The 24,110-nt window shown below is 41.4% G+C and overlaps 1 protein-coding gene across 1 annotated transcript in view; it reads right to left on the reverse strand.

The window, feature by feature from the left end:
- Positions 1-18,488, reverse strand: part of LOC144820226 (alcohol dehydrogenase 1-like) — a 274,811-nt gene extending 256,323 nt beyond the window's left edge. The window contains exons 1-3 of the mRNA XM_078677828.1: positions 18,475-18,488; positions 18,318-18,342; positions 10,104-10,205 (exon numbers count right to left, since the gene is read on the reverse strand). Coding sequence (XP_078533954.1) covers positions 10,104-10,205; positions 18,318-18,342; positions 18,475-18,488 — 141 coding nt within the window. The remainder of the gene's footprint in view (positions 1-10,103; positions 10,206-18,317; positions 18,343-18,474) is intronic.
- Positions 18,489-24,110: the final 5,622 nt, after the last annotated feature.

Below are 24,110 nucleotides of genomic sequence, written 5' to 3' on the forward strand. Positions count from 1 at the left end.
ATAAAAGTAATAACCCCGCTTTTCTTCCCAGAAGCTTCAGAGCATGTGACATCTAAAAACCAATCTCTTCTCATAAGAAGGGCTTCCTTAAAGCCTATCTTAGTCACTTGGAGTAGAATCAAATCGACAGATAAACTCTTATAATACTCTAGGGGCATATTATCAAGGACAGGTGATACATTATCGCCGCTTTTATCGGCAGGAAACTGCCGATAAAGCGGCGAAAATGGCCTTGATAATATGCTCTATGGAATTCCTATCGAAGCCCATGCTAGATGTCGTCACATCTAACATGGGCTTCGATAGGAATTCCATAGAGCATATTATCAAGGCCATTATCGCCGCTTTATCGGCAGTTTCCTGCCGATAAAAGCGGCGATAATGTATCGCCTGTCCTTGATAATATGCCCCCTAGAATCTTGGCACACTTTACTTGGTGATTCAAATCCTTAACATTAAGGGAAACTACATTTATACTAGACATCTGTATATAGCTTACAGACAGTAGATAAATCTAAGTAAGGGGCTCAATGACAGCCAGAAGATATGTTAGGCGCAGAGGAAATACAGCAGATATCCCATTCATAAAGTGTGGGGGGATAAAGAATAAGGGAGATTCAAGAGGGTTCAAAAGCTCTGCAGATATATCCAGAGCAACATCCAAGCCCTTCCCCACAAGGGAATGTCTGTAAAAGCAAGTATATTGCATGGGGAACCCACATGGTTGAGCAGCAGCAAAAGCTGCCATAATCAGAACAGACTACTCAGTCAGTGAGAATCAGCAGAACAGGGGAAATAGGGGAACAAAAGTTTCTATTGTAAATGTATAACCCACGGTTTGTGTGATCACAACATTCATATAACAAAGGTATAGCACCAAGCAATTGCTAAATAATTAAATATGAAGTGAGGAGCACATATGTAAAAAGATGACATTCCATAAGTAAACTAATTGTAACTATTATAACATATACATCTCAGCTATATGTACCCCTTCACATCTTGAAACATTCATATAATTTCCAGTGTTATACTTACAGCATCATCGTAAATTGGCTATTTGGTATAAGGTATTATGTAACTATGTGTACAAAATTCTAAAGATGTATCTCATAATGACATGACATTTAATTTGAGCAACAGAAAGAAGCATGTATGTTAGATATCATTAGAAAATGAGCCGATACCTACCGCAGCACTGGAAGCAGAGAAAGGTAGATGTTTATAGTATTAAGGGACCCTATGTAAGTGACAGAGCAATTCATTGATGACCAATAGATAATAAGGATCTATACAGAGACTAACTTTTCATTTAAACATATCTGAAAAGAGATCAAGGGCAGAATACTTACCTACAATAAGAAAGCTATCAAAAAGAGGCACAAGACTAGGCAATATTGAACGAATTACCATCACATGTTAAGCGGATAGAGTAAGTTCTACAATGTGCCAGTAATAATCATATTGAGAAAATAACATCACGGCCAACGAAATTCAAATGGATATATGTAACCTTTAGAAAGACCATACCAGTTAACCCCCCACCTCCTGCCATCGTATAAGCCACTCTGAAAGAGGAATGTCCCGAAAGTAACCTAAACACAACGTGTGTATTGCATAACACTAGATAAAACATCAAAATCTAACCTGTGCAGAATACAAAATCCATCAGAACCATAGTAGCAAGCAAAATCACAATAGAAGTTGCTGTGTAATATACAGTCAGTACAACCTAGAATAATTAGAACAAGTTGCATAAAATCTTGTAATTAGTAGAATTTGCAAAGACATATCAAATGCTATTGAGCGACAAAAAGATATGTTTTATCATGGAAGCGTACGAGCAGATCAGGTCCATATGAATCTCTAGGAATGTGAAGTAGCAGGTAGAGAGTCCAAGTCTATCTGAGATTCAGAGTGATTATCAAAAAAAGTTGAGAGGTCTATAGGTTTAAAAAAGATCTGCAGGCGACCTTTGAAGGTGATTTGGAACCTTGAGAGGCCACAGAAAGAGTATGGGAAGCCCACATCATGAAGTCTTCTAAGCAGATTAAGCAAGCTTTTTTGACGGATTACGGTATCTCTGGCAAAGTCCTGCAAAATAGAAATGTTGTGGCCTTCCCACTGATTCGTCTTAATCTTCCTCCTCTGTGCTCGTATTTGATCTATGTCTTGGGGTCACAATGGTTTAAAAATTGGAGAGGACATCTTTTTTTGGTTTAAAAGTTGGAACTCTGTGTGTTCGTTCTATTTCATAGACTTTTTTGAAGGAGAGTGCCAGAACATTTGCGATCCAACTAATAAAGAGGTCAATCACTGAATTCTCAATCCCCTCCTGTAGCGCTGGAAGCACTCCTATGGTTTGGCACTTGGTGATGACCTTTGACTACCATGATTTTAATTGACTTTTGGTGTTTAATTTTACCCTAGCATGAATGTATATCCTGCATATGCCTTGTTTCCCTTGAAGGTTTCTTCCATGTAATCTTGCAGTCTTAAAGTGGGAGATGTCACAGAGTAGAACTGCATTCCCAGGAACAGAACGTGTGGGATGTGCATTTGAAAGCATGAGAGAGAGAGGTATGGAATGTACTTTTTGGTCTCGAAGTGCAGTATTAGGAGCAGTGATGCTCAAATGCCCATTATGTTGTACATTGGCAGATGAAGTGTGTGATGTTATAGGCAGTGGTGCACAAATGTGCATTGTGTTGTACATTGGGAAGTATTGTGAAGTTCCTACTATTGGCTTTGACATGCCCTCATCTCATCTTGAATCCTGAGTTGTTTAGCCACGTTCAAGGTTCCTTTGTTATTGTTGAATGTACCGCCAGAGGCTTTAGTAAGCTTCGTTAAGATAAAGGGTGGAACATGTGAGAATGTAGAGGGAACGTCAGAACTTTTTTTGCCTTTGGAATGCTTGCATGGAAAGTGGACAATTCCAGTAAGTTTCCTTGGCACGGAAGGAAGGCCTCTCGAACCTTCTAGTGTGTTTTGAGACTATTAAGCTGAGGTTTGATGACTTAGAAACTGGGATTGTTTGAACCTGAACTGTGGAGGCATGGTCAGTGCAGGCATCTGGCTGCTGAGTCTCCTGACTTTGGCTGTGAGTCGCCCAGTCTGGAGTGGATCAGGATGAAGATTGCACCAGGTGAAGTGTTTGATTTTTGATGTTTGTCATTGTGATGCGTGACTGTTTGCATGCATATACAGTTTCCAGTGGCTATAACAGTCATTGTGATGTGTGACTGATAGTGTGCACCTTCAGTTTGAAGTGACTATAATCATCTGAGGTGTTTTCACTGTGAAGTGTGGGTGCCTGTGTGCACATTCATGTCTCTCTTCAGTTGATGTATTTAGTGTATATACCTTTCCGATTTCTTGCAGGACGTCCAGTATAACTTGCTTATTCTTGTGTACATTATTATCCATGCACTTAATAGTTGCATTTACCAAGTGTGTTATTATTGCTTGCTGTTAGATTTGGGGCACTCTAGTTGGCACAGGTAGGTATTTGTGACAAATATGGACCCTCTCCTCTAGTCAGGACAAGGAGATTACACTCCTAAAATAACCCCTGCTCACCCTCTAGGCTGCGTGGCGCGAGCAGTCAAGGCTTATTTCAGTGGCGATGTAAGTTAAGCAGTTGTGACCACATACAGTAACCCAGTGACAACACTACAAATGGACACTACACAGGTTTTATATAAAAAATAAGTAGACTTTATATAGAGTTACCACAAGACCATAAACGACAAAAATACACACTATGATTACTTTAAGATGGTAGATTTAAGCTTAGTTCCGATCAGTTCTTAGATGCGACACTCTGCGTCAATGTACCTTAAGTTGCGTTGCGCTTCCACAACAAGCAATGCCGCAGCGATGGGAAATGCGGCAAAGTCAGGTGCAAAGAAATAAAGACGTGAAGATCTTCCAGGTGCGGCACGCTTCTCTGGGATGCGAGAAGTTCTCGGTTCGATGCGTGGACTACAGCGGCGACACCCTTACAATGCAACAGCAACAGCTCCAGCGGCGATGGTCTTCTCCCACGATGCGTGAAGCTTCCCCTCGATGCGACAAATACGGCAGTGACATCCAAGATGTGAAGGCAGCATCTCCGACAGCAGAGCGCTTCTTGGGGATGTGAGGTGTTCTTGGTCGATGCCGTGCAATGCGACAGTTCCAGCGGCGACAGTTCCAGCGGCGACACCCTCCTTCGGAGTTGCGACGGCAGGCACAGCGACGGCAACACGCTCCGACCTCGTTGTGAGATTCTTCTCCTGATGCGGTGCAGTGCGACAACTACAGCAGCGACACCCTCCTTCAGAGTTGCGATGGCAGGCACAGTGACGGCGACACGCTTCTTCTCGTTGAGTTGCACTTCCAGCTCCTTGCGACACGCAGTTTCTCAGAAGGCCCAAAACAGCAGCAGGCACTTCCAAAAGAACTCAGGGGGGCTGGGGGGTGAAGTCTGTTGTCCCTGAGACTTCAGCAGGAGGCAAGCTCTTTTCCAAGCCCCTGGAGATCCTTCACAAGTTGAAAGCAAAGTACACAAAGTTCCTTTCTCCTTCCTTTGGCAGTAAGGCAACCACTGCAGACCAATCCCCCAAGCAGCACTTCAGCTTGGTAATAGTCTCTACTCAGTTTCTTCAGGTTCCTCTCCTCAGCAAAAGGTTTCTTCTTGTAGTCCAAACTGATCTAATTTCATGGGATCAGGGTCCCAATATTTATACCCCAAAATCCTTTGTTCTCTGAGGGGAGAGGGGCCTTTGCCCAGTCCAAACCAGTTCTGAAGCACTCTGTTTACCAGACTTCTCCTTTCCTTTTACAATGCAGGGCAGGCACATCAAACACCCCACAGGAGGTGGAGCCAGCATTGTGGAAGGCAAGTACAGTCCTGGAGCACATTGTTTACAGGACTCCTTCTCTTCTTTCAGTGTGCAGGGCAGAGACATCAGCCGCTCCCCAGGGGGTGGAGCCAGCATTGTGGAAGGCAGGCACAGCCCTATTCAAAGTTCAGGTGCAACTCCTCGCTCCCATCTAGATGCATATCTCTCTATTCACCACTGGGTGACTCAGCCTGTCTCCTGAAATTTCCCAGCCATGTCACTCACAAAACCAGACATAGGAATACACAACCTAGCAGAGGCAGGCTTGAATGGTTAGACAAGCAAATACCTACTTTCTAAAAGTGGTATTTGCAAACACAGAATATTAAAATTAACTTTACTACAAGATGTATTTTATTATTCTGAGTTCAGGTATACTAAACTCAAATTTCTACCATGTTCTCTGAGACAGTTAGGATTATAAAATGTAATAACTCTAACAGCCCATTCTGGCCTATGGAGAACAGGTAGCCTTGCAATAGTGAAAAAAGAAAATGTCTGTAATTCACTATTAGGACATGACACACACATCAGCGATTGTCCTACCTTATACTTACAATGCACCCTGCCCTTAGGCCTACCGTAGGGTTGACTGATATGAAGAAAAGGGAAGGTTTAGGGACTGGGAAGTGGGTGCACTTGCCCAGTCAGCATGACAGTACCAGACTGCACGCAGGTTCTGCAATGGCAGACCTTGGACACATTTAACAAGGCTGCTTCTGTGGGTGGCACAACCAGTGCTGCAGGCCCACCAGCAGCATTTGGACTTACACGCCCTGGGCACACTCAGTGCACTAGACTAGGGTCTGACAAGTAAACCAAATAGCCAAACATGGATCCACTGATTAGTACATCAATTTACAGTGGGGAGAACTTGCACTGTGGCACTGGATAGCAGTGGCACAGTGCCCAAAGCATATAACACCATAAAAATACATGAGGCAACAGCAAAAATGGAAGGGCGACCCACGCCAATGGTGCCAGGTCTAACACTTGCATATACATATATATATATGTATATATATATATATATATCTTTATACATTTGAATGTTGTTCATTTGACATCTGGGGAAGCCTTTCTGTTAGAGAGCATTGCATAAATAAAACCACAAAGCCTTATTTTGAAAACAATATTTGATGTGCTTCATTTTATAAAGTGAAATCCCTTTCTAGGGAGCGTGGTGGTGTGTCTATTGCTTCGTCGTGTTTGAGCCACCGTGTGGTTTTCTGTATTATCTGGTGAGGGCAAAGCAAGACACCTCCAAGACTCCAAAAATACAGAGGTTACTTCTCCAATTACGATCTTCCTGTTCTGTTAAATCTCTCCTTAAAGATGCAATAGAGTGTTTCAGATTTTGAATGTGTTTTGCTTGCTTATTCGTGTACGTATTGAAAGTTCTTTAAAGTCATTATGAATCCCTGCCACCTCAAACTGAAGTAAATCGTATTGTTTTTGGTGCTTTGAGGTATGTCATGCACAGTGTTTAGCTTGAGTAATGTAGCCTCTAGAGTTGAAGCAGAATCAGGACTGCCTTTAACCGGTGATGCCAGGACAGGTGGAGAGTGTTTGGAATGTTTTTAGGTTCCCTTTGGAATCTCCGTTGTTAATGTTACCACACGTACCTACGCCATTGGGAACACTCGTGTGGACGATAATAATTTATGTTGAGATTAGAAACAAGATATGCTATCTGCAGTAGGCAAAAATATCAAAGAAAGATATTTAGGAATGGAATGTTCCAAATTACTCACGTACCACAATGACCACTATCAGGCAACCTTAATATATTCTCAGAAGAGCAGGCAAGGCAATATGAATGAGCCACAGAAATCAGAATAAACAATCTGGCTGCTATGCGGAGAGAATCTCTGTCTACACACTGCAAATTACTTGCTGTGGTATCAAGCACGTATTAGGAGGATGAATAAACTGAGTGTATTAAGAAGTGTTTACTACCAGACTATGAAAAACAATAAGAAATGAGAGCACACTCCTAAGCAATGCAGGAATTATGAGGAGATAAGCACCAGTGCTGCCATTTTGAGTAAAAAATCCACAGAAATGTTGCTTATTATTTGGAAAGAATTATTGCCAAACTGCAAAAAAAAACAGCAACTTCTGGATAATATGCGGCAAATATCAAGCACTGAATTTGTATCTCATTGACAAGTCTAGAACCTGTCAGCAGGAACTGCACATAGCAATGAGGTTCCTTTCAGCGGCCGCCATTTTCGAGCCTCTATTGATGAAAGAATCAAGCACTCCCCGCACATGTAAATATATATTCCAAGACCAAAGGTCTTATTATTTAAACCTGCTGCACACAGTACCTCTGTCTCTGTAGGAAATGTAATATGCAGTCCTCCACACTGCACTTAATCTTCTGTGAGGATCTTAGGATCTGCACCATCTTTCGCTCGCCGTGATGTAGCTGCAATATCGGCCGCCATTTCAGGGCACTGCTGCGGTAGAACCACAGCGCATGTAACATTCTTCCAAAGATGGATCGGAGCATGAAAAATACTCTCCAGTGCTCAGGGACCCTTGAGCCATCCAAAGGTGATAGAAAATCAACCGACTAGCATTCCAACTTGAGCGTCCGCACCGGAGATGCTTCAGAGCTCAAGAAAAGGCAGCCATCTTCGCTGCGCTTCATGTCATGCCCCCATGAAGGTGTAAGTTGTTAGTGCATCCCCAGGTTTACAAGTTCATGAAAAACTGGGGATATTTCAAAATCCATGGGAGTTGCGTGGGACCATCCACAGAATGCCCATGGAATGCCTACCCAGGGCAGAATGACGCAAAGTGTGATTTGCGCTCTGTTGTTTTACTCCAGAATTTTGAAGCCACTCAGAGCTACACAAAGCGGCTTTGTGTGGCTTAAAAAATCTGATTTAGAGGTTTGTGTCACGCATTCAGCACGTTGTATGTTGCAGATGTGATGCAGCCCTCCCATAAATTATGCCCTTGGTTTACAAAACCATTATTAATCTTGGGCTTCGAGACTTCTCCAGCAGAATTTAATTTTATCAACACACCATAAACTCCAGGAGCCAGGATAAGAACCTTCTTCACACTGCTTAAATTTTATTAAAATCCAGGGTTGCAGATTTTTTCCACTCAAAGTATGGCACTCAAGAACTTAAATTACCAATACTCCTGTTCAATTTCAACTTCAAAATAGCAAAAAAGCACAATTTTTGTAGGGAGAACGTTGGAACACTGGGACAAAGAAATCCCAGCAGATTAGTGTCACTGTATATTGTCATGGTACCACTCTTACATTATGTTGGAGGACATGTACCACCACATAGTTGATTAGAAAGATTGAGTTACACCTCTCCCTTCCAGAGCAAAGTACCAGAGGCTTATATGCTCCCACGACTAACAGTTGCTTCTAATACCTGTAATTATTAGGTCTCTACACAAGACAAACTGTACAATGCTTTGATCACATGACAGGGAAAAACTTCAGATTTATTAAAAAGAGAACTTCAAAACCAGAACAAAATAGTTAAATGTATAAATAGTATTATGAAACACAATGTAACAAAAAGCACATTGCACAGCCTTCTAGACGGATTGTACATCCCTTTTTCCGTTCAAGTTAGATGGCTTTTGTCGGCCTAGCTGAACGTGTACATTACACCTAGTGTATTTATATGAACTTTTATGTAGACATTGTGCGGATCGACTAAAGCAACAGTAAATGAACGCTAATGAACTATGTCGAGCGACCATCTTCTCAGAGAAACAACTTGTCCAGGACATGCTACACCAATTAGTGCTCCTCCAAACCAAGAATTGTTTCTTGTACCTAACAGCAGTGGAATAATAGTTACAGAGCTCATCCAAAGGAAACATGTTCATTCAGGTTGAGCACTGTCCTTTATCTCTGACTGGAGAGACTAAATTACTTGTTACTTTAGTGTGATGGTGATCTGGATCACATAGGGAATGATGCTTTCCAGCTACTGCTGTCATTTTAAATCTGAGAAACTCAGGTAACCAGCAGTGTCATGAAGTAGTAAGAAAAACGGTTAGATCAAGGTCAATATCCTGCTGCTTGAGGCAGTCAAAGAGGGGCTCAAAAATCATTTTTCAGGTCAAAGTGTACAGCAGTTAATTACTTAAGCAAACACTAGGGGGCAGATTTAAAAGAAAGTGATGCATCTGTAGAGATGCGTCAATTTCCCTGCGCCTCCATCCTAAACCCGTGTGCCACCATGGATGAGCTGTATTTACAATACAGCACACCATTGCACAAGGATTGACAGATGTGTCAGAAATGTGGATGCATCTGTTGGCGCAAAAGTTATGCATTGCTGGAGTCATGTCGCAAGCATGAGGCAGCTCCAGTAATGCATGGGGAGGCCTGGTCCCAATACACTGCATCTCTGCTTATGCCTGCTCCAAGCAGGCATAGGGTTTTGACGCAGTGGCGTCCTAGAAGTGGTGTAGTGAAATATTGTAGATTTCAGTGCATCACTTCTGTGAAGCTTTCCTGCGTGGGAACACTCACCCTGCATACATTATACCTGACGCAGGTCTTTGCAACGGGACGCATCACCCTAGATGCGTCATGTTGTAAATGGGCCTCAACGTGGCCCTTTGTTTATGCCACCACTGCATCACAAAAAGTGACGCATTGGCAGTGCAAAAGTGTCACAAGGGGCTTGTAAATCTGCACCTCGATTTTTAGAGCAGTACTGGAGCAGTGGTATGTTGGCACACCACGTAGAGAGACAATTACCACTCTATACACATGTTCATCATGAACCTTCGCAAGAGGTGAACCGAGCAGTTATAGGATGCTTAGGTGGTCCCTCAAACTCTCACCTCTACCTGTTATTCCTGAAGTGTGTTGCCTGGTATGTTCTGCACTCTTTTGCTGTAGTGATTCCACAGTAGCTCTCACGCCTTCCCAGTCAATAAACACATACCTCCCAACTTCCAGGCAGCTTCCAGATCCTCCTCTTGATTGGCATCAAACTCTCCGTATTATAACTAAGGGCACATCAAAGTCCAGGAAGAATATGTCCTTTGTTTCACCTACACCATTGCATTAAATTACTGAGCATCCTGCCTAACACCATCAGCGACGCGTCATCATCTCAGGCAACATCATCCCTTATTACACATATTGAAAATGGGTTTTTTATATAAATAAATCATGGGAACAAATTAAATTCAAAACAACCCTTTCTCTACCTTTATTCGCACTTCACAGGCCTTTGGTGGTGCAACCTCTACATCCTCAATTGACAGTGGTTGATGAGGTGCCCATGCAATGGCAGCTTTACATTTGATGACCTGTGACAAAAAAAATATGTTAGTTGCATTTGTGAACTGAGTTATTGGTTCTAATGTTTTCTTGAGAAAAACACAGCAGAACATTAAGTCAGTTTCGGTTTTCAATAGATTGTAAGCCACACAAAGCTAGTTGAAATTATATTGTCTCTTCTTTGAATTTTTACCTTGAAACATCTGAGCTTCCAGAAAAAGAGCCATTATCCATGAATAACTATTCAAATGAGTAGCTCCTTTCCTGGCGTCAGTTTTTGCTCCTACTTGGGCCACTTACAAAATATTCGTCAAAATGTTTCTTCTTTATTTATAATGTTGTTATTTGTTATAGAGCATCAATGTGACATTTCACTTGAAAATCTCATTGCAAGTAGTAGTCCAATACTCAAAATATTGGGAACTCCTTTACGTCTGGTTTGACAGCACAGCTGTCTGCCAGAGCTTTAGTCCCTACTCTTCCAAAACTTATGCATAAAGTCGGCTTCAGATAGTAGATATTTCCTGCCTCATATTATTGGCTAGTTGATGTACCATTTGGTCTTCTTGGAACTGTTTGCATTACATACTGTACTTGTCATAGTGTCCAACACATGGGAAGGACTATTTCGTGAACACAGAACCTACATTGAAATGTAGCTTCCCACTCTACAAGCAATATATTTTTCATTATAAGTAAATCCTTGCCCAAAGTAGAATCAAAAAATGATTTATGTGTTATCGATGCCTTGTTTTTAAATGAGATCAATTTTTGATAAAAGAATGCATGAAAAACATTCTTTAAAAGTAACACCTGACAAATATCCCACATTAGATTATTTTGTTGATGTTGCATGGTATTACTTTATACCGCCTCTCGTATCATTTCAAGATTTGATTGGATTATTTATTTTCTTTAAGAGCATTACAAAGATTATGTGTGCTATTGTGGTCCTTCTGTGTCACAAGTTGTATGTGCCATATCATCCTTTTTCAAGGCTGCTGGTTCTAGCGCCAAGACATCCCTCGGGGCAATCAATCGATATATAACATTATTAACATATAACATGTGATGATTGTGAAACGTCACTCATGTCACATGCAGCATCTGCTATTGTGGCTGTATGTTTTTTATGCCAATAGTTGAATGTGCCACTGTAATCCCTCTGCCTCTGGATGTCTGTGCCTTCGTGGTTCTTCTTAAAATTTATATTTTTCTAGAAACAGCAAATCGAATCCCAACAGTATAGGTTGTTGTTGTTGTAAAGCTTTATTCGACAGATATTGCCATAAAAGCTATCGAAATACATTAAAAAAATAAAGAAGTATAAAAGAACAATCACACAATACAATAATCATCATATAAGCGAACAATGCATCATAATGGTCTGTTTTATCCTAGACATAATAAAACAATTGTTGTAATCAATTTGTTGAGAAATAGGTTCGTCAGATAAAAGCAAGCAGTTAATACAACAAATAAAAATATACAGTAACAACAGATTTAAAACAAATGGCGTTTCAACTTATTGCCAAACCATTAAAGTGTAATGGATGGCTGGTATTTGGCTGGGACATTATAAATTTGCCATAGGATAATAGAGAAATAAATATTAAAGTGCTTGTGCATGCAAGAAGAATATTTAATTTGATTTAATTTAATTTAATTGGTCAAGCAGGCTCAAGGTCAATGCACATGTGTGTTGCAACCTCAGTCCGGTTGAGGGTGTGCGACTCTCGAATGACCTTCCACCTAGTGAGCCATACCTGGCCAATAAACTTTGCTATGCAACAAGCAAAAAGAGGTCTGGGATCGGACCTGAGGATGTGCAGGGCTACCTGGTAGTCCCATGTGCCTAATTGCTGACAGATCGATCTTCTCCACTTATCCCACGAGTTTTTGGTATGCCTGGTAGGCAAACAATAGATGTGCGACACTTTATATCTGGGCATTGCAGCATGGGCAGACTTTTGAGGTCTCGTTGCACGAGTGCCACTTGACAGTCAGCTCGCGGAAAGAGAGAGTCCCATACCTGACGTGCATGTGCAACTTCCTATCCCTCGGGACCTGATTTATATAAAAAAAAGGTTTGAGATATCTGTTTTGTTTGTGCATGAGAAACTCTTTTGTTAATTTTCCCTCATTACAGTTGCTACTCTCCTGATGGTCTACCCATTCCCAGTCGAGCCGTTTGAGGACGTCTCTCCTCAGGGGTTCCTGGCTATCCCAATAAGCTTGGAGGCCGATGGCTGTTAACAGTTTTTTAATGTTACAAATCCAGCCTCTCTTTCGGCCACTGTCCAAACGGACAACATCAGTGAGGTCTTCAGCATAAGGGAGAAGCTCTGAAGTATGTCTAATGCAGGCCCAGAATAGTAACGGGCGCAGTATGGCTATATCACTAATTGACTGCCTGCCTATATCCAGCATTAAGGGGTTGAGAGGGACATTTTTAGGTAGGATCACCAAGGGCCATATGTATCATCAACCTGATATGCGATTCTCAAATAGCAATTTGTAAGAAATCGCTATTTGAGAATCGCAAATAGGTATGTATGTACAAAATAGATTTTTTTTGTTGCAATTTCTTTAAATTCCTCAATTGCGATTAGCAAATTGCGAATCACAATTAAGGAATACTTTGCAATTCATTTCTATGGGCCATGAGGCCCATAGTAATGAAAGGGAAGTTATTCTCAATTTGCGATTCACAATTTGCTAATCGCAAATTGAGAATAATTTCAAGGGTGCAGGGGTGTCCAAAGGACACCCTTTTGCACCCCTGAAATATGCATGGGTGCACAAGTGGCGCACATACATGCCCTAAGGGCATGTATGTGCGTCACATGGCACTTTGAAAAATGCAAAAATTTGCATTTTTCAAGGATGGATCTAGGGACCTGGTCAACGGCAGTCTTCAAGTTGATAAACACGAGATAAAGACTGCCTTTGCCTATCACCACTACCTTCCAATAAATAGCAAGGAGTCTAAAGACCTGGTCCATCGTCCAAGTCTTAGATCTGAATCTGGGAGAGGATGGCTTACTCCTCAGCCCATGACTGTATCCTATTCAGAAGGACTCGATCAAAGACCTTCTGCATAGCATCAATCAGGCTGATAGGTCTATAATTAGAAGTGTCCTCCCTAGCACCCTTTTTGTAGATTGGGACCACCTCGGCGGCCCTCCATGACTCTGGAACTGGAGCACCATTAGCTGTTGCATTCGCTAGGATTAGGATGTAACATGCCCAGTTTGCTTGTTCAGCCAGAAAAAAGATCACCTGGCAGGCCAACTGGGCCTGCTGCTTTGGAGGGTACTATTTTGCTGATTGCTGCTTCTATTTCGGATAGGGCAAAACACTCATTTTCTGCAAGGGGCTCATTCGAGTCCTCTAATTCCACAGGAAGAGTGGCCTCTGACGTTGAATAAAGCTGTCCGAAGTGGTCATCCCATATCGGTCCGGTGATGTAATATGCTGATGGGCTTGCACCTGATCTACTTCCCCAGGTGACCAACTTCCAGAACAGGTTGGTGTTTTTGGATGAACATGCTTCTTTGATCTGTTGCCAGCGTGATTTACCCAATTCTGTCTTTGCCTCACTTTGGCTGCCCTATAGGATTTTCTAGCAGCTTTTATAGACGGATGGTTCTTCTCTTTGATTGCTGCAACTATAGTGAACCTTTTTTGCAGAAAATATTTAGTAAACCAAGACTATGGGTCCTTGGTATTATTGCTGTTTTTTTTACTCGGGCGGGGACTTGAAAATATGCATCAATATGACTAACATCATACAAATGGGCCCTAGGAACATCCACCAGTTTGCAAAATTACCTTCTGCCACTTCAAAAATAAAATTTACAATTTGAAGGAACTACCTCCCTGGTGGTTATCAGAGGAGAGTTGCTTGGCTGGTAATAAGGTGCCTCCCATAGGAGTTTTAGGGTTAAATGTAGGGGGTTGTGGTCGCTCTCTATGCTGGTACCCACAATCATATCGACCAATTCCCCCCACAGCTTCAAGTCAAGGAGGATATAATCAATCTGAGATGGACAGGTAACTCTGTTATAGGTATTGTCGCCATGTTCGTCTGATACTGACCTATCATTGGCTGCCCTCAAGCCATACTTCATAGTGATGGCATTAAGTTGGAGTGCTTGTTGTATCCATTTCTTAACTGGGGAAGGTCTAATTGAGCAACTGTCGACCTATTATAGTGTGTTTCTATTCCCACTAAATCTTCTGTGGCAAGGGGCTCAAAGGTGCAGTTAAAATTACCTGCAACCACCACTCTGGCGTGGGGTGGGCAGTTGGCTAGACAATTCCCCAGTACTGAAATTGTGGGTGAGGGCCTGCCCCCTTGTGTCCCTCTAGTATAGACATTACTATATTATATTTTTCTAGAAACACAACAAATCGAATCCCAACAGTATAGGTAGTTCCTTATGTATTAAATATTTTCCAATGTATATCGCATTACTTTGCAGTACCATTAGTATAAATGGTATCATTCCTCCAATTATGTAATGCATTACTTTTAATGACTAGGTACACTGTTTTCAGCATGTGACAGAAATGATTTGCAGATTGCAGAATCCATCTTGAAAATAAGGTTTCTCCTTGTAAAAAACAACATTTTTTGCATTTTATACAAATGCTTACTCAAATAATTCAAAATGAAGTACGTAATTGCTCTATATTATGTGTTGTGTTATTTAAAGGGAAAATAATTGTTCTTGTGCAGAAACATAACATAAGAAACTATTTTCCTTAAAAAAAAAAGCAAATGAAAAATATTAACTAAAATTCCCGACTTTTCTTTACGATCTGAGTCATTACTTTACCTCATTCCTGAAGCTGGACCGACCAGCTTGTTTTCATTGTGAGCATACACCTCACACAGATTGGCATGTGCAACTGTGATCCTATTTGTATGTGGCTGTTTGCATGTACCATTGTGGTGCTTCTTTGTTACTGAGTGTGTATGCATTTGTGGTTTTTCTATAACGGTGCTTGTTGTATGAGCCTCTTAGGTACTTCTTTAGTATTGATGATGGTGCTATGGTGGTCCTTCTTGAATATAATATGAGTATTACTATTTTTCAAATTTCATCTGCGATTGTAATACATTTCAGTTGCTCTTTCCTAATCTTGGGACAGTGAACCGAAGTGTGTAGTTCTCCAGGCTTGTAAAGTTCACTTTTGAGATATCTAAACATAGCCAGTGGTACTGCAATCTTGTTCTGCTCATCATAGAGATACATAGTATTAGCAATGTCAATAGCTGTGCTGTAAATGTGCTAAAAACTGCCTAAAACACTTATTTGTGACTGTATTTGCCTGTGTTGATGCATTAAAGCTAGACTGATTGGCTATGCCAATCTTTGTTGATAACAGAAACTACAATTACAACAAGTAAAGCAGCTTATTAAACAGTTCACCATATCCATTTGGAACAGTAAATTACAATTACTGTATTTGGGCCAGAAGGAAGAATTAGAGACAAGCGTTTACACTTTTTATCAAATCCTTTAATATTCTTCCAATGACGCATTAGTGGTTATTTGTAATAAAGTAGAACCTGTCAGAAACTGTGAGCAAACATTAATGCCATCTTATGGACTTCTTGACACCATTTTTTTGTGGCCTCTTTTTCAGAAAACGTGAACTATATAAGTAGTTGGAGAAACACACTTGGATGTATGTGCAGTCATTTACAAGTCCTCCTGGCTATGATTGCTTGGGACGTTCACTACTATGGACTCTAAAGAGCTCCTTAACAGCCACTATCTTCCACCAGATCAACAGATGCCTGATCCAAGAGTGACAGTCATGAAGGAAATCACTCACTTTATCAGTATCTCATTCAGCAACTCCAATAATATGTTTTCTTGAGCTTTGAATTTTTAGAGGATTCCTATTCCTAAAACCTTGAGATCGGTCAGTAAACACACCATCCTGATCATCACTCACCAAGTACTTCTTTGTGAATGCTCAATAACTCATCACTGGGGTAACCACAACAGACTGCAATGTCATTTTCAACTCCATCCAGGATGTATTCAACCTTACTTTCAAAGTCAACATTGAAACTTCCAATTCAACTTTCTGAAGTTGCTCTTTATGAAATGGACACATTTTCCATGACGCATCTAAGAACACACCAATAAACAAACAAACCAACGCAGTCTTTCACATGCCTCTAGGAATCCTGCTGAAGGAGACTTCCTTCATAATGATCACCCAAACAGACCTTGCTGACAGACACATCTGGACAGATAATCCCAAAACTAAAAAAGGCAAACCTTGACTTGATGTCGTCATCAGCTATTTGCCTATCACTTCCTTACCATTCCTCAGAAATGTATGAGTAAGCAGTCACTGTTAAACCACAATTCCATCCTACATGACTAACTAGTAACAACACACATTGCGCCATTGACACCACAAGAATCCAATTAAATGATGACACACTTTACCATCAGAAAACAAGACACCTGTCCACTGGACCCACTTAATCTCTTCCCTTCCTTCAATACAATTGAACATCAATACTAGGTCAACATTCAGGGCCCAGTGTACTAAGCCCTCTTTGCAAAACAGTATGTGCTTTTTGCAGACTAACAGGTTTGTGAACCTGGTTCCACTATGCAATGTAATAGATGTTCTAATCAGTTGCATTGCAAAATGTGCACCTGCAGGAAGTCACAGAATCTCCTGCCTCATGAATAATAATGAGACCAGAGACATTTTGCAAACACCTGTACCTGTGAGCACAGTGATGGAGGATGGTGAGGGCCAGCAGGCCTTCATCCATGTTTTCACATTCCTTCTAAATGAAATTATTTTGAAATGCAGCCCAGCTGCTTTTAAAAGAAATGTTAACTTAGAAGGGGCTATATTGCGGTGAGCATTGCATTGTGATTCAAAAAACGGAAGGGGACGCTAGTTTCATTCACCCTCCTATTTGTGATCCTGAAAGAGTAAAAAAAGTTATCCAACACAGTAAAATAGGGTTGGAAAAATGGTGACGATAATAATGATTACTGCCCTTTATGTCAATATCATGCACAAGAAAATGATTACCATATACTATTCTTTTGCCCAGCATATGCCATCCCAAGGCGTAAATACTGTACTTGTACTGATGCGACTAGAATACTAAAATTTGATACTTCACAGAAAATTGTTTTCAGTGTTAGTTGATATCTGTTTGCTATCAATTTATTGAGGAAAAAAATAGCATGGAATTTTAAAAACGTATTTTTTTTTAGTTGTTGTTTTAAAACTTTTTTTATGTACTTCTATGCACTTGCACTTTATATCCGCCAGCAATTTAGAAGAAAGTTCCCTATTTCTAAATGTAGACTTTTTGGATAAGCTATGTGCTGTTTTAAGTACTGAAATCCACTCCCATACCATTTGCACTTTTAACTTGTGCTGTTCCAAGTACTAATATGCACTATTATAGCATTACACTTTATCTTGGACCTGAATCGGAGTAGAAAGTTCTAAAGTATTTATTAATTCGTTTTATATTCACTATCCTGAGGATAAGCATAGTATTTTTACGGTACTAGGTCTGACACATTGATTGCGTGGTATTTTTGCTATGTTAATATAAATGTAAAAACTGAATATTTCTGCAAAATGTCTAAAGACGCAATTAGAGATTGGAACATACCTAGACTATGCCTTGAGGTGTGTTTTCTCAGTGTGTAGAAATTGATTTTATTTTGTATCTTTTATGTTTTTTTTTTTAAAAACCGAATCAAGCTTATTGAATTGAATTGAATTGAGTCACAAAAGTTACTTTGTGAGACAGAAACACTTTACACCTTACAAAGTAACTTTTGTACATTGCAGTTTGGATTTTTGGAGACAAACCCCATGCTGACTTTGCATCCCCCAAACTCTTTTGTAAATTAGGACTACCTTTTTTAGGTCGAGCCTAGATAGTGCTTGTGCTATCTCTTCGAGGCATGCTGTATATACTTGCTGAGCTTACAGCCCGCCCACTGCTTTCATTTGCTTTTTTCAATATCCTTTAAAAATCCTTGCTTCTAAGTCATGATTTTTCCTCCTTGTCCCTCCTTTTTCATTGTTTGTTCCCTCCCATGGATCAGGCCCATTACTTGTACCTTTCCACTTGTTCCCTTATAGCAACTGTATAATAGACTACTATTTCCTTTGTCTAAGAGCACTGTACACAAGCGCTGATGTTTTCACTGCTCTGATGTCAGGCAACTGTTTATTTCCTGCTTGCCAGTGCATGCATTGCAATAACCCCCTAAGTACCCCAAGCTCAGCATGTGCGACCAATTGAAGGGATCTTTTCCTGATTAGTGTGGCGCTCACTAGCCGCTGTCCTTGTTGCACAAACCTCCTCCCCACTCTTCCACATTACTTGTCTGGTATGCACACTCTCACAAGAGGTCATTCCCATTTAACAAATTGAGGCACCCCTGGGGAACCTGGCAGGGAATACGCGCCTGCAGACCAGTTTTATGCCATCTTGGGGATGCGCACCATTCAAAGCGTTTCCAGCGAGTGCTGCTCTACTTGTTTTTACTGTTTTCTACTCTGTGAAATCGACTGAGCTGTAGAGCCATAAATCTACTGCGCTGCTCCTGTTCCCTGCTGGTCATATGCCTGTCTTTAATGTTCTATTTAGATCTGTGCAGCCGGGCGCAAACAGGCTTAATTTCAGTGCTCCTGGAAAGGTTGGAAAATTTACTGTATGCTTGAACTCAGGGGCCTGCGCCAAAAGCTTTCTTCCCTTCTAGGGAATGCTGTCACTGAGGTGATCTTTATGGAGACATCAGGAGCAAGTGTGCGGGTGGAAGCTGATCCAGCCAGCAGGGTTCTTAGATCTTGTTAAAAATTGCCACCAAATGTCAGGAAGGTCAGAAAACAGGCAGTGCAGCCTTCCATTCGAAAACAAAGCCCAGTAAGGAAAATATGGTCAAACGGCTGAACAGTGCTGAGGCACAAGCCTGAGAAGAGTGGAGTGAATGCATTGTTTGATAGGACTGCTCATTTTTTGCCAGGGTGCAGCAGCTTTCATTGGCTGCTGGGTTGCTCTGCATGCTGAAGTGCCCTTTAGTGCAATTCAGTGCAATTCTTCAATTTATTCATGTTGCACTCTGTGAGAGTACATTTGTTTGTAGACCACCCCATTACCCTTGTTCTTCATGGTTTTGTTTGCTCACTCTTCTGTGATGTTCCCTCACCTCTTCCTAATAGTGCTTGCCTGTCCTGCCATCCTCCAGCTGTCTGTAGTTTTATGCCCCCCCTCTGATCTGGATCCCTCCCTCCCTGTCCTACCACGTGCAAAAAAATACACTGACAAAACCAAATAGCTCATGCATGCAAGTGAACTGTTTGGGTTTACCAGTGCCTTTTTCCTGAAGTTTCCACTTGCTGTGTGGTTCAGTTTGCTCCCTCTCACTGTTGTGGTCTTCCCCAAACCCTCCCAAGTGGTGCTTGCCATCCCTGCCTTCCTCTTGCTATCTGTCATTTTGTGCCCCCATCTGAGCAGGCCCTCGCCCTCCCTTTCTCACCATGCCACAAAAAAAAACTTGCAGGAGCTGTTTAGCATTGCCAATGCTTTTTCTCCCTGAAGTTTGCACCCATTGTTAAAGGTGACTAAATCTTGTTTGGAACCAATCTTTCCCATGGTACGCAGTTCTTCACTTTTGCAATCTTCCCTGAGTTAACGTATTTTTCATGGGGTGTGAAATACTTGTTGGCTTTTTATGCTTTTGGGACTGGTGTGCGCTATAGTTGAACATCACTGTAGCAATGTTTTCACTTGTGGTTTTGTCTACTGCTGGCCCGCCAAAGAAGGTCTTGCTTTCCATCCAGAGCATGCCCGGTGTAGGGAACATGAGCAGACCTACTCCAGGCCCCGCATAGGTCTGGAGAGGAGTTCCACAAAGACATCTGTCTTTGATCAGGTGTGTGTTCGTTGTACAGACAGATATGAGACATTCCAGCTCCCTCAATTCTCAACAGGTCATCTTGACTTGCATCTTGGTATTTGTTGGTTGGTTTCGCATTGTCATTTCATGGCTAGAAAGTGCCAGAATGCAAAACACAGGACTGCGCATGTTGCTCACGCCATGTATGGGGCAAACGCAGATATTGTGGAAAAATAAATATCATGCTTTAATATAATGCTTGCCGTCCTGTTTTTCTATTTCACAGCGTTGCAGACAAAGCTTGGATGGTTGTTTGAATGCCCAATAGCATTGTGATGCTCAAGCCGCCTATGTGCTAAGAGCTTATGTGAACTGAAAGTAGGTCCACAAGACTCTTCTGCAACTCTAACATGTTATACCTGTAAAGCTCCCACGTAGTGCCAAAAGTCATTCTGCCGCTTTGATGAACCTTTGGTTTTATTAGGGATGTGGTAACAGACACATGCAACTGTTTTCTGGTTTCTTTCTGGCCCCAGCGGTGCTCTGTTATGAGTGACTCAGATGGGAATAAAATCAGCCGTTACATGTAATCATGAAGCACATTTTTTGATCCCACTGTATTGGTGATGGAACATAAGGTTGCAAAAGGAACAGATAATTTATGTAATGCTGACGAAATCAAACATTAATCCCCAATCACAGATCTGGGTTAAATCCATTGTTTTTTGCTCACCATGCCATTCCAGTTTGGGCCCAGCCACATGCAAATCAGTCTTGACCCTGCTCTGCTTGAGAACAGTCCAGCCCAAACTGCCAGGCCAGGTCCTCCCTGTACTGGTAACAAGCATCCTGGAACCGGTTTCGGATTATCATTCCTCATCAGCCAGATTAACTTGAATCAGGTGGCATAGTGAGCATGGAAACCCAAGCCTGGGCTTACCCTTCCCACTTAGGGTGACAATTGCAAAAAGAACAGATGATAGACGGAATTCTGAACATATCAAACTTTCATCTCTAGTCATTGATCTGGGTTAAATCCAGCATTTTTATTGCTTGCCGCACCATTTCAGTTTGTACCCAGCCATGTGTAAATAAGTCTTGACCCTACTCTCTATGGGAACAGTCCTGCCTGAACAGCCAGGTCAGGTCCTCCCTGAACCAGAAAAAAGCATCCTGGGGCCTGTTTTTGGAGTATCATCCTGTAGTGTAGTTCCTATATTCCCAATAATATATCCTATAGATTTGACGTAGGACTTAGGTCGACTAGGTCTCTATCGAATATATTAGACTTAATTGTGAGTGCCAGCTAGCTCAGAGGTCACTAGAAACTTTCTCGAATACACAAGAAGGGATTAGTTTCTGACAACCACATAAACATGACAACTTTGTTTCACCAAGATAAAACGTGTCTTCAGAGTCGTGGAAACAATAGATAGATATTTCACTCAGTCAATCGTGCATGCTTCGTGTCATCAGAAGTGCAGAGAAATAGAGAGACGGGCACTTTCAATAAAAGGGTTTATTGAACAGTCTTCTTTCTCAAGCAAGTAAAATTAACTGCTACAATTGTAATACTGGTTACAAAGTATAATGCGTACAATGCGTACAGTAAGAAGAGTATTATGAAATAATACTGTAAAAGCATGGTATGGTTTCTAAGCCATAAAATACATACATAAATAACAAAGACTAAAAGTACTCAACTGGTGCTTCTAAAATAGGCCTACCCCAATGTACCTACCCTAAGTCTTGTACAAGGAAAGAAGTAAGTGTGGTGTAGCATAGGTCTAGTTTTCTTTGCCAAGAATCTAACCAAGATTCTTCTTAGGGTCTAATCAGCTTTGTACCTTGGTTTTAGAATGAAGGAGGTCTGGTATCTCTGTCTCCAGGCTCGATTTCCCAACACCCCGCAAGGGGAGCTTGGAAACACTGGAGCTTGATTCTCAGCGAGAGAAAGGCAGCCTCTCTGTCAGTGCGTCAGCTGGAGGGTCGGGCTTCCTTTGGCACTTTCTGTAGCGAGCTGCGTTGGGCAAGTAGATAATCGAGCTGCTCTGAACCACCGTTTCTTTGCTAGGGCAAGTGTAGGCATATTTATACCTTGAAGGTGCCTAGTTTGACGTAAAGTTGGACATAATAACGCCATGATTTCTAGGACAAATCAATATTCAAGTAAGGGGATGTCCCTGACTGCTGAAGCAGCTTTTCCCAAGAAATTATTGTGGCTTTTTGGAACTAGTGGACGTAGCCATGCCTGTATTTGGACTGGATGGGTTATGTCTAAATATGGGTATGATTTCCATGCCTATATAAAGGCAATGTGAATTGTAGCTATATAAGGGCATGAATCGGTAATTTTCGCTTGATTCAAAAATGCTTCACAACAATCCCTCCTCAGCCAGGTTAGCTTGAATCTGAATGCATAGCGAGTCCATCATCTGTTAATATAAGGTTGATCCATGTTAAGTGTATATTGCTCGTTCCCCCAGTTGCTTTACCCTTGCATTTGGTACTTGTAGTCTGGCGTTGTTTATTCACCCCCCTAATGTGTCTATTGTTTAATCCTTCTCCTCCCCCCGCACTCCGTTCCTCACCAACCCATCCTACCCCCTCATATGGCTTGTTTTCTTTTATGTTAAGCACTATATGAAAGTAGATGTGTCTTCCAGCATATTTCTTCCTCTGCTGCTTCCTGACTGAAATCACTTCCCCCAATCACTCAAGGGCACATAAAGCTCCTTGAAGAATGACGCAACAGTCATCAAACAACTCATCCACTGACTCTTTATCAAAGTTCATCACCCTCAAGTATAACAAGCATTTAGCTTCCTAGGTTTTACAGTTACAACAAAGATAGCAAACGCTGGGCCTCATTTACAAAAAACTGGCATAGGCCAGCACCACAAGTCTTTTAGCTGCACTGCCCTACGCCAATCTGAAAGGGCAGGAATTCACCATATTTACAAAATACGGTGCATTTCTGTCCTTTCTGCCTGAGCCGCAATTTGGCGACTAGCGCTAAGGCAGGCACCCTAGCACCATGTGCAAGGGTGTCTGCATTGTTGGCAGAATTATTTTTTGTGCAGGAAGGGGCACCTTCCTGCACAAAACAATCCATGAAGGCGTTTTCCTCATTTTATGTGTGCTGCAAAATGCAGCACACATGAAAAGAGGGAAAAACAAGGAGAAATTAAGCCATTTCTCCTCGTTCACATGGCAGGGTCACTGGTTGTGCAAACCTTGAATACCCTAACGTAGGGCTCCAGTTATCCTCAGGTGCTCGAAGGAGAAGGAATGGCTACTGGCACCCCCAAATTTTGTGAGGACAAACGATCCTCAACTTGAACAAATATGAAAATTCTCCTGAGCAGTCAAATATTTCAAAACTTCAATCAGAGACATGGTTGTCTGCTGACCACAGCAAGCTACCAATCATATAATGGCAACACATTGTGAAGGGTTGCATTATGCAACGTACCTCATGAATATTCTTGAGATAGGTCAAATTGGTGATTACTACGATTCGGTATTTTGCAAACGAACCTATTAGTAAATAAGTGACTCCGCAAAATAGCATTGTATTTGCTACAACTGGTACGTAAGTTGCACCCACTTTTAGCAAATCCACAGTATGTACATCTGGAGATAGGTTTCTCCTGCATCTCATTGGTACAAAAATATATCTGAGCAACTATACGAGCATGAAAATTGATGAGTTCCAAGACTATTGTGTGCTAAGCCAAACCAGGAAACCAGCCAAAACCATGTTCATTATTATTATCTACAGCACAAACAAGCCAATCTGAAGAAGTGGCCCTCTAGTGAAGCTATATAGATTTATGCACATATTCTTTACAACAGTAAAACTACTTGAATGCTAGTTTTTTTTTGCCCAAGAACTCTCTTTCAGAGCCTAAATTTTCAAGAAACTCAAGCATGCTAACACCAGCTACAATTTCCAGGCAGGATAATAACACAGCTGCCATCAGACTTCAGAGACATTGTTCAAGAATG

The sequence above is a fragment of the Lissotriton helveticus genome, chromosome 2_1 (genome assembly GCF_964261635.1).
Source record: "Lissotriton helveticus chromosome 2_1, aLisHel1.1, whole genome shotgun sequence".
Lineage (NCBI taxonomy): Eukaryota > Metazoa > Chordata > Amphibia > Caudata > Salamandridae > Lissotriton > Lissotriton helveticus.